Source organism: Talaromyces amestolkiae (genome assembly GCF_001896365.1).
Source record: "Talaromyces amestolkiae strain CIB chromosome Unknown scaffold17.1, whole genome shotgun sequence".
Classification (NCBI taxonomy): Eukaryota; Fungi; Ascomycota; class Eurotiomycetes; order Eurotiales; family Trichocomaceae; genus Talaromyces; species Talaromyces amestolkiae.
The window spans coordinates 78,436-88,847 of NW_024468053.1; the positions used below are offsets into that span (position 1 = coordinate 78,436).

Genomic DNA, 10,412 nt, shown 5'->3' on the forward strand with positions numbered 1-10,412 from the left:
AGGACATGAAGAAGCCTGGAAAATGAAGCTGAAATGTGGTCGGGCATGTCTATCGGGGCTGTCGGGGAAGCTTCTTCGCGGGCAGTCATAGCTTTTACTCGCTATACTCGATACGTCTGCCCTGGTGACGTCTACCCCTCAGCTCAGAGAAAGCAACATTATACCCTACCATCACGTACTACTATTTTCTGTATTATGCTTCATATACGATACGCTCAATGGCTACTCTTCAGACGTACTCATCAAAGTCTTGAAATTCGCTTCGTGGTTCATGTCAATCACAAAGAATAAATAACCAACGTCTAAGGCAGACTCCCAACCCTCCAGATCTTGATCACTGCATCAGTTCCTGCTGAAGCAATTTTGGACTCATTCGCAATCCAAGCAACGCCAGTCACACCTTCTTTATGCACATTTTTAGCCTCAATCCAGTCTCCAGGTCTTGCCAAGCTCCAAATGTAGATGTGAGTATCCAGTGCTCCGCTGACAAGATGAGTACCCTTGCTATTCCACGCAAGAGATGTTATTCGGGAAGTGTGAGAACTCCAGCGATCAGTGACCAAGCTTCCATCTGCTGTCTTGAACACAAAGATCTTACCCGTCGAGTCGCCAACAGCTAACAGAGTGCCATCTGGGGAGAAAGATAGCGCTGAAATTTGACTACGCAGCTTCTTGATCTGTACCTGAGGAGAGACTGAGATCGACGATGAGGTGACTGTTCCAACCCGTGTATTCAAATCTGCGCCGCTAAATGCAACAGAATTTTCATGAGCGGCTATTGCGGTGATATCAGCTGGTGCTTTGAATGTGCCGGTCTTGTTGCTGTCTTGGTAGATGTCAATCTGCTCCGAACCTGCAACCAGAACGAGCTTTCCGGCAGTGGCGACACCCTTTGGCTGAGCGGACAATTTGGTCGATATTCCTGTGAATGTGTTTGCCGCAACGTCTGCGGATCTTAGAGTATCGTCCCAGCCAACACTGTAGATCCTACCCTTGCCCTCCTGGGAGCTCGTCAAACCGGCAATATAATTTGTATGATTTTCTCCGTCGATCGTATCCGCGACTCCCTTGGTCACATCCCAGCTGCAAACTCGGCCGTCGGAACTTCCAGTCCAAAGAGTCTCTTGGCCATCATCTGGACTGAATTTTGTAAGTGCTGTAATGCTTTTTTGGTGGCTCTTGAGAACTTGTCGGGGATCGGGAGATCCCTCCACCAGGTAGTTCAGGTTTCCACTCAAAGATAAACTAATGACAAGACCATCAGTCCGCCCTGAAGGAATAACGACACCAACTTGTTGATTCAAGTAACTGACAGAGCCTTCATCGTTCAAAGTCCAAGTTTGAGTGACCTTGCCAGCCTCAACGTCCCACAGCTTCACGGTCCTGTCGGCACTAGCTGTTGCAAACTTACGAGAGTCCTTGGACCATGATACTCCAAAAATACTACCCTTGTGTTCAGTCTCTCCGATTGATGCTGTTGGCTCGCCAGTCTTGCCATCATATAACCATATGCGACTGTCGGCTCCCACACTCACTAGTTGAGAACCGTCGGGGCTGAAAGCGGTGCCGTATATAAACTTGTTGTGCTTGCCCCTGACTGCAGTATTGAACTTGAAGGGCGCACCATGGTAAAATACAAGGCTCGTGTCATCTCCGGCCGCTGCCGCTCTCAACGGGCGCTGCTGTCGAATGGAGACGGAATTGATGGCCCGCGTATGACCGTAGATTTCACCCACAGTATTTCCACTATCCCAGGTGAAGAAGTGACCGTATCTCTGTCGTCCATCTCCTACGGCAACGATGCGCTGAGAATCACCGTCCCATGCAATATCATTGATTCGCCCGTTAATAATCTGGTAGCTACCTTTTGTAAGGCCTTCTCCTACGCAGTCCCAAACCTTGACGGTACCTGTCGCATCTCCACTAGCAACATAGAAACCCGAGGGCGAGAAGCGTGCGACGGTAGCTTGCGCGGTGTGTTCAGTATATTGCCTGGCAGTTGCTGGGTCGTCAATTGAGCGGATGAATATGGATTTATTGGACTAGATGTAAGTCAAAGCAATTAGACAATTGTTCACACGTCAGCTCGAGGTTTTTATTTACCGCATATGCTAATTTCTCGCCTTTCGGATCGGATGACAGCTGAGTTGGTAAACCTCGTTCCGTGGAGGGGCTCGGAGCCCAGATCTGCTCTGTAACAAGACAAGTCAGACAGACACACAACTGGAGATAATATGAGATAATGAATACTTACCGTTTGTCAAGGACATGACGATCGAGGCAAAGCAAAAGCAGTTCGTTTGGTGTTTATATCTAGCTCAGTGTAGTGAAGGATGGAGAGAACAGAGTAAACAATGGGCGCTGAACTACGTCGCGGGCCGGGCAAGTGGGGTGTCGTCACTCCGCTGGAGCATGTGCCAGGCTCCGCAAAATGCCAGGCAATAACGTTCCGGTTGGCACAATTATCAAATGTTTTGTTTCGGAGCAATTTTATACACATATAAACTAGCATAAAGTTCCCATATAGTACATGTTCAACAAATCCCGACACGCCGCTATTGAATACACAGCACATGGCAAGCCAACTAAAGACCGAATCCGCCTCTGGGACTTTTCGCTCTCAGCTCCATGGCAATAATCTCAGGATGTTGGTGGACACTGGGCATAAGACCGACTCCGATCGCGCGACGGATGGCCTTTGAAATCTTTCGTTGATTGACTGGTCGCAGGCCTGTGGCTGATCGATGCTTAATCCGACCCATCGGAGTCATATATTCGGACATGATGGAGAAATTCTGTACAGAAACCGTTAGTCAATTGTTCAATCCCCAGGAAATTATGCTGGTGGTTGTACCTTATAATGCTCAAGGGGGTTGATATTCAGCGCATCAAAAGCATCGTTCGATGGGCTCCAGCGCTTCGACCACTTTTTCATTTCGGTCGGGCTCAGATCGTGCGGAGAATAGATATCGCCTGGCGCCCATTCTCTGGCCTGGAATCTCTCCAAGATTCGACCTTCATTTTGATTTTTCATGTCCTCCATGATTTTACCTCGATGCGTAGTTCGCGCAGTACGTTTGGCGGCGAGTGCTTTCGTTCCTAAGATAAATGCCCTTCTTAGTAACTGGGCTCCTTCGGGTTAGAGGGATATTAACATACTCGCTGAAGTACTCGACGGGCTTCGGATTGGTGAAATAAAAGTTGACCGCTGGCCGCTGCTACGTTGGCTGTCGCTGGGTTGGGTCGAAGCCCATCGACAGGATGCTGGGGCGAGTAGATTGAGGCCCCGTTGTAGCAGGGAGTTCCCCGTCCGAGGGAAGAGTGCGAGAGACATTTTGTATATCTGGATGTTGTAGAGAAGGAGTTCGTCTGCAAGGAAGGAAGCTCAAATTTGTCGAGCGCTGCGGAAGGAAGTTCTCCACCAACGCCAAGCCGCCAGTTAAAGGCTATCGATGACTTCCTTGTCCAATTTCTACATCTTTTACGTTTCTCAACAGCAGGCACTGCGGATCAAAGATGATGATATAGCTTAAATTTTAGCCATAAATCTTTCAATTAATAAGGCGTCGCTCCCTGCCTTGCCTGGCACCGGCACCGGAAGATGCAGTCCTCCTACCTTACACGTCGCGTTTTCCGGGCTCTCCTCAACAATGAACCTGTGTGTTTTTCGCCGCGACACTGTCGACTCTACTCGCCATCAATACTCTATCGTCCTCGAAGAGCATACAATAACAACAAGTATGGCCAGTCACGGACGTTCTTTTCCTTCTCCGCTGCCCACAAAACCCCGATAGTCCCAACTTCGGAAGTTGGACTACAAACCATGAGCGAACTGTCCAAAGCAATAATCACCAATGGTAGAGCGCCACCATACAATGCTCTCTGTAAAGCATATCAAAAGTTCTTCGAGGCGAGGGCCGAAGAACCCGGTATCATAACGGAGTTTCACGCGAAGCAACTTGTCACCACTTATGACTATCTTCGAAAGCACAAAGGAGACGAAGACGTCGACAGCAAGGAATTAGGATCTATCAACTCCAAGGAGTTCATGGAGCTAACTCTCTACGTTCTTTCGCAAGCAAACTGCCACGGCAGCTCTCACCAGTATATCCGCCGCTTAGCAAACAACGCCTACCGAGTATTATCCACTGCAGCTACAGACGAGTCAGGTGAAATAAGTGGTGGTGCTTTTCTCGCCTGGATTCGTATCAATGCATTTTACGGCAATCCCTACCAGGCCCGCACAGCACTTATGAAGGAATGGCCCAAGGTACAAAACTGGCCAGACCTTGAGGGCCAGGGGTCACCCTGGCTTTGGATACTGCACGGCATGGCATTGGATAAGGATGCGGCCGAAATGGCAAAAGCGATAAAAGACTGGTACACAGGTGGATATTTTGAGCTCACTCCGCCGCAACATCAAGAATTGGTAATCACGCTCCTCGACCAGGGACAACTTGATGCTGCTAAAGTAATGCATAACTGCCCTATACCAGAAGGTGAACCGACAATCATCGCTACAAGTGCCATTACGAGAGCGTGTCTTCTCAATGGTGACAAGACTGGAGCAGACGATATTTTTAATCGGTTGACGATCTTTTCCCCGAGTGCAGAGACTCGAGATGTTTTATTGTTGATGGCGGCTGCAAACGGCAAAGATGCTCATGCATTAGCTCGCGACCTCAACAACTGGTGTATAGAAGATCCTTCCGTTCGTGACGGGCTTTCTATATCTTGTGTAAACGATGTCATTCGATACGCATACGTGATTGAGAACAAAAAGCTTGCCGTCAATTATTCCAGTTTGATTTCTACATGGGATTTGAAGTCAGATCTGGAGACTCAACTTCTTCTTGAATTAGAACCGCGGATCCAAGACTCGGATATTGATGGAACAGTCAAAGCATTGAATGAACTTGAAGAAAGCGACGTTTCCGCAAACATTGCTCTGCGAATGAGATATCGCCTTATCAAGATGCTATGTTCGGACCCGAACAATGACGATGCCTTTGACCAAGTGTCGAAGCTGCTGGATCCACTTATTCGGGATGGGATACAGTTAGAGGCAGAATTACTCGCTGTGTTGACTCGTGCATTGGCATATCGTCATGACTGGGAAGCGCTTTCCCAGCTGTTGCGGCCTCGTATAGGTTCCTATTCTATGCACGACGAACGCCCGTTGATACAAAATGCTTTGCTAGATTTCATCCGTGATAAGGAGCAAGAAAAGGAGGCAGTCTGGGATGCATATGACCTCACGAGAATCGCATTTCCGGAAATTTCCGCTGAACACAGGATTGAAATAATGAATCTCTTTTTCACTTATGGAATGGTTGAAGAGGCCTGTCAAGTCTTTGGACATATGCGACATGCCCCAACACCAGCTCAGCGCCCAACCTCCGAAGCATACATAACATGTTTCCTCGGTCTTGCGCGAGCAACCGCCTGGGATAACACCAAACTTATCCGCAATATGCTCAAACTTGACGTCAACATTGAAGTCGATACTCGAGTACGAAACGCTGTCATGCTTGCACTCGCCGCCTGCGAACGATCAGAAGAAGCCATGGACGAGTTCAAAGAGATCCTCCGTTCGGACGAAGGACCCTCCCAAAACACCTTAGTCATCTTCTTTAAGGCGTGCGAATCAGATCCAAACGGTGTCGTGGAAGCGAATAAGATGCTTGCCAAGATTACCGCGTTGGATATTTCGATTGATCGATCACTGTATCTCGCTTATATTAAAGCTCTTGCAGCGCAGGGCGAACGCGAGTTGATAATTGAAGCATTGAACAAGACGGAGACTAAAATCGGTCAACAGCCTGATCAAGACATGTAAGCCTMCCCTGCCTCTCCACCCGTGCACCACTTCGCCGCTCTTTACTAATATGATAAACAGGATCGCCAGAATATACAACGCCTGCGCTCACGAACACGCCAAAGAAGGAGTTGAAGAATGGGCCAAAGAGAATCACCCGACTATCTGGCAAGAACTAGAAAATGTCTCTCGCACCGAGACGGAAGCAGGTATTCGTCTTGAAGGATTTGAGGATGATTATAATGTATTGTTGTAATATAGCTTTGCACGATGTTGTACTATATATATTATGTATATTAATCGTACGAATGAACGAGAGTGTAGTATCGACCAAATAGGCCGATAACAAGCCAGGACAATAGTACAAAATCTTTCCATCGGTACGTCCATCCTTCGAAAATATAAAATGTATGTATATATCTGATTCAGATCGAATGAGTGATACAAGACAGCAGTCATGGACAGTGCTAAACATATAGTGTAGGCCCAATTGAAAGATACAAAATGGCAAGCTCGTTATTACAATATTGGATGGTTCATGTTAATGCAGGCATTTTCAAAAGCAATGTACCCTCTTGTTTTTCTTCTCATTTCTCCATTCCCAAAACCGAAAGAAAGAAAAAGAAACCCAGTGTTCGTCCCAATGAAAGGTCGAGGGTATGTAAGAGGATGTTATAATCATAATCAATGGATCGAGCTGGCAGTAAGACAAGTCATGAAGTGGTTATTTCGACGAGATTAATTGCGACGAGAACTTTTTGGACATGCTGGGTATCTATTAGTAAAAGGGAAGGCCATTATCGAACGAGAAATACTCACAAATCAAAGAAGGCGAACTGGCTTGGATTGCTGCCATATTCGTACACGAAGCGACTGGCAAGGTAACTGCCAAAGATTGATCGGAGGTAGTTTTCCGGCACCTGCGAAGACTCGTTAGAAATGGATGCCTTATAAATGAAAGGAAGAGAAACATACCCGAGTCAAAATCGTATCTAGCCCAACCTTCTCCAAAAGTAGTCGCGGAAGAGCATCTTCCAACACCTTGCGGCGCAATTCGATATTCTCCCACAAGGCCGTCTTTTGCAACTCCTCGTCGAGGTTTGTGATGGCCAAACTCAACCTGTCACTGAGCACGCTACGTAACAGTCCAGTACGTTCGTGTTCACGCCAGATGGCCTCGAATTCCAAGGTGGCGTTTCGTTTGATAACTTCCTGCACCTCTTTCACGTATTGCTGGTAAAAGGCGGGTACGGTTCCGTCTTCGGCAACACACATATTTTGAACGAATTCCTTGTCATCCAATGACAGTGAGGCCAAAACCTCGAGTGACGAGGACGTCACACCACCTTTGTTAGCTGATGCATCTTTGTAAAGAATGCAGCCTGCTTTTTCCAGTCGAAGCTTCGCGTCTTGCGTGATGAATAGATTGGCACCTTCGACAATGTACGGAATCACAGATTTGCCGTTTACGATCAGCTTGTTCACAGTGCTCAAGTCGATCGACTCCGGTCGTCCTCCACAGGGAACAAACAATTCCACGGGTGGATCTTTTCGGAGGTGGAATGTGTTTCGGAAAAGCATGCCATTGTTGACGACTTCGCCTGAAGGAAGTTTCACATTTGAATCTTCCACAAGAACGCGGTAACCTTCAGAAGACAGCTTCGATAGATCGAATTGTGAGATCATGACTCGCTTCTTCGCGAGCTTCACGAGCTCATCGCGATCCAATCCGTTGGGATCAACAAGCACACCGGATCCATCCACAATTGCGGTGTAATTCTCGTTACCGAGCAAGATTTCGTTGGATCCCAAATCGCCATCGGGACCACCAGTCTGTAATTTTTTGACTGTGGAAGGATCGATGTTCAACTTGCGGTAGATACCGAGAACGTATTGACGCACAGACAGGGTCGTCATACCATAGGCATCATGAGGAATGCCGCCTAATCTAGGGCTCTTTCCTGTAAAAAATGACTTCCACCATGGCGCGCCTCGTTTCCTGGCGTGTTCTGTGGCCCAGTCGACTAAATCTGCTGTATTTTCGTCAGGACCCATGAAAAGTATTTCATCCTTTCCGTGAAGATCGACGATAGGATCTTTAATACCGGGACTCGTGGGTGGGATGAGCAGATCGAGAATACTGTCGATATACTTCTCAAACGCCACACGCGCTTTGTCTTGATGGTCGACATCAAGTAGAATGACACCCTTGGCACCACCTTCGGGAATATCCTTGTTCTTGCGCTGTTGCGTATTAGCAAGGTTGTAGTTTTCGTCAAACAAAGAACGAGCATTGATGCTGTAAGCCTCGTTGTTTCGACTCTTAACGATACGGATACCGCCACGAGCAATGTCACGGAAGCGAAGATGGAAACCTCTGAATTCGGAACTAATCACAAGGAACATTCCGTATAGACGTTGAGGGTATTCATGCTCTGGCAAGAAATCAGGATGCAAGCGGAAGCTCAATGCAACCTTGGTTGGAGTGTAGAAGTTGGTCTTCAAGATGGCCCTATTGAAGGTCCGGAAAGCGGTCAAGACCATTTCGTCGTGCTCGTTGGCCGCAGTACGACTGATCAGTTCTTTGAGTTTGGCATCATCCAGGATCTCATCCACTTGCAGACGCAAGTAACTGAGAGTGGGGAGGAAGTCATCTTGTGGATCTCCGGTCTGCACGTAATGTGTGCTGGCAAAATCAAGGTAGAGCTTGTGGATGAGATCGGGATACTTGTTGATGATTTCAAAGATATAATCCGATGTGAACGTCTCGGTACGGAGGCGCTTCTTAATCTTGGATAGAATCTCTGCATGTACACTGTTGTTCGAGTCTAAAAGCGCAGTCAACGAAGTGTACTCAGACCCAAGTCGGTTCAAGAACTGTTGGATAAACACCCAGGCACAATGAGAGTAGATGGTCTCTTGCAAACTGAGTCGACCGGTGGCAAAGTGATTCTGAAAACGGTTTTGTGGTACACAGTACAGAAGAGAGACTTCCTTCACAATTTGGTGAATGGCAGCTTCGATGGGGGGATACTTTTGTGAGATCTCCGCGTTAGTGATGGGTCTCAAGTAGAGCGAGATGACGTTGATTCCATTAGAGAAGCTCTCGAGATATTTTCTCGAGCTGGTGAGTCGGTAGTAGTGGTAGAGATCAGACAGAGCGCTGAAGATGCCCATAGCGGATCCCTGGCGATAGGCTACTACCAGACGCTTCTCCCGGCTACCTTCAATGTCGAAGACTTCGATAACGGGACCTGTTCGTGACACCGCATTGGTGATTATCTCTTGGTAGATGGCCTTGGTGTTGGCAGTAGCTTTTTGGAGGAATCGCTTTTCACCGATGATTTCAATGTTAGTTTCGTCAGGGCCTGGGTTGGGGTTGGCGAACTGGCATCTGTAGACAAAGTAACAACGCAATTGCTGCGCATCCTCTCCTGGTAAGGGGCTGGTTGAGCGGAAACTCTCAATTCGGTAACTCCTCCCTGGTTTGGAGCCGTCGATGTATTTGGAATCTATGCGTGACTCGTAGTTAGGACCATCTAATGACGTCACACCAGGCTTGCTGGTGTCGATGTAGACAGCATGGTCTTCGTCTTCCTTGTCCAGGCGAATCTCCAGGCGCTTATCATCCCGAGCATAGGCTGCTACTTTGGCTGCATATAGAGAGAGGATCTGGGTGACTATTGACTCGACAGACTCGGTCTGGAAGTACATGTCGTCGATTCCGAGCATGTTGTAGAACCAGGTTGTTTCGGTTACAACGAAATCGCTGGGGAAAAACCCTTTCTCTTCCAAGCGATCCATAACTATAAAAGTTAGATAAGTTGAGTCAGAGCTGAATACTGTAAAATAGCTTACCCTGCTCCATCTGCTCTTGTTTTCCTTCGAACTTGGCAGAGATGTATCCAGATCCTTCTTCTGACAAGACTCTGTGGTGACCAGGCAATCCCAAATGCACTGGTTGTGGTGAGGGCTGACGACCCGGTGTTCTGATGACATGGTCGAGGTGTTTATTGTGAGGGAACCGCTGAAAGCCAATTGGGGTTCCAGTGCCAGASGAGCCACTGCCACCAACAACTAACTGTGGTGTCGACAGACCATTGACATTGCCCATTTCACCGGCAGGAGAGGGCAGMCCCCCTTCTGRGGGGGGTSGAGCCGAACCAGGATCAATTGACATGGCGGGGKTGTGAATGCGGACGAGCGAGCGAACGAAAGGTATGAGGGAAATGCGAAGGACGAGAAAAGAGGAATTTACTTCTAGCAACCAGTAGATATAAGTACTGTTTCAGACTGCTAGCAAGCTCTAGACACGGATAATGTGTTAGTTTGATTGGAACTTGCGGTCAAACAATGACACGAGAGATAAGAAATAAGCAAGGAAAACACAACAAAAAGGGCGATCACCGGGAACAAGGGAAATTACCAGGCAAACAAAGTCGTTATCTCTGATAACAGGGTTATATCAGAGTTGCGATCGAGGCCAATGCATAAAAGTGTAACACGAGAGGGCAGCGAGTGAGGGCTCAAAGCTGAGCTCCGGGAGCGTTATCCGAGTAAAAGCTGGATGAGTCTCACAACGACAGGCACGCCA

At 47.8% G+C, this 10,412-nt stretch overlaps 4 protein-coding genes across 4 annotated transcripts; 1 reads left to right on the top strand and 3 right to left on the bottom strand.

Moving 5' to 3' along the window:
* Positions 1 to 302: 302 nt before the first annotated feature.
* BHQ10_007828 (uncharacterized protein) lies at positions 303 to 2,270 on the bottom strand (the record flags this gene model as incomplete). Its single annotated transcript, XM_040880566.1, has 3 exons — positions 303 to 2,042; positions 2,104 to 2,192; positions 2,255 to 2,270. The coding sequence occupies 3 exons, from the start codon at positions 2,268 to 2,270 to the stop codon at positions 303 to 305; spliced, it is 1,845 nt and encodes a 614-aa protein (XP_040736331.1).
* A 315-nt stretch (positions 2,271 to 2,585) lies between these two features.
* Positions 2,586 to 3,334, bottom strand: BHQ10_007829 (uncharacterized protein; the record flags this gene model as incomplete). Its single annotated transcript, XM_040880567.1, has 3 exons — positions 2,586 to 2,795; positions 2,855 to 3,099; positions 3,160 to 3,334. 3 exons carry the CDS (start codon positions 3,332 to 3,334, stop codon positions 2,586 to 2,588), a joined length of 630 nt encoding a protein of 209 aa, XP_040736332.1.
* Positions 3,335 to 3,823: 489 nt separating this feature from the next.
* BHQ10_007830 (uncharacterized protein) lies at positions 3,824 to 6,074 on the top strand (the record flags this gene model as incomplete). The annotated part of the gene is made up of 2 exons (XM_040880569.1): positions 3,824 to 5,835; positions 5,900 to 6,074. The coding sequence occupies 2 exons, from the start codon at positions 3,824 to 3,826 to the stop codon at positions 6,072 to 6,074; spliced, it is 2,187 nt and encodes a 728-aa protein (XP_040736333.1).
* Positions 6,075 to 6,633: 559 nt separating this feature from the next.
* BHQ10_007831 (uncharacterized protein) lies at positions 6,634 to 9,998 on the bottom strand (the record flags this gene model as incomplete). The annotated part of the gene is made up of 3 exons (XM_040880570.1): positions 6,634 to 6,738; positions 6,794 to 9,624; positions 9,677 to 9,998. 3 exons carry the CDS (start codon positions 9,996 to 9,998, stop codon positions 6,634 to 6,636), a joined length of 3,258 nt encoding a protein of 1,085 aa, XP_040736334.1.
* Positions 9,999 to 10,412: the final 414 nt, after the last annotated feature.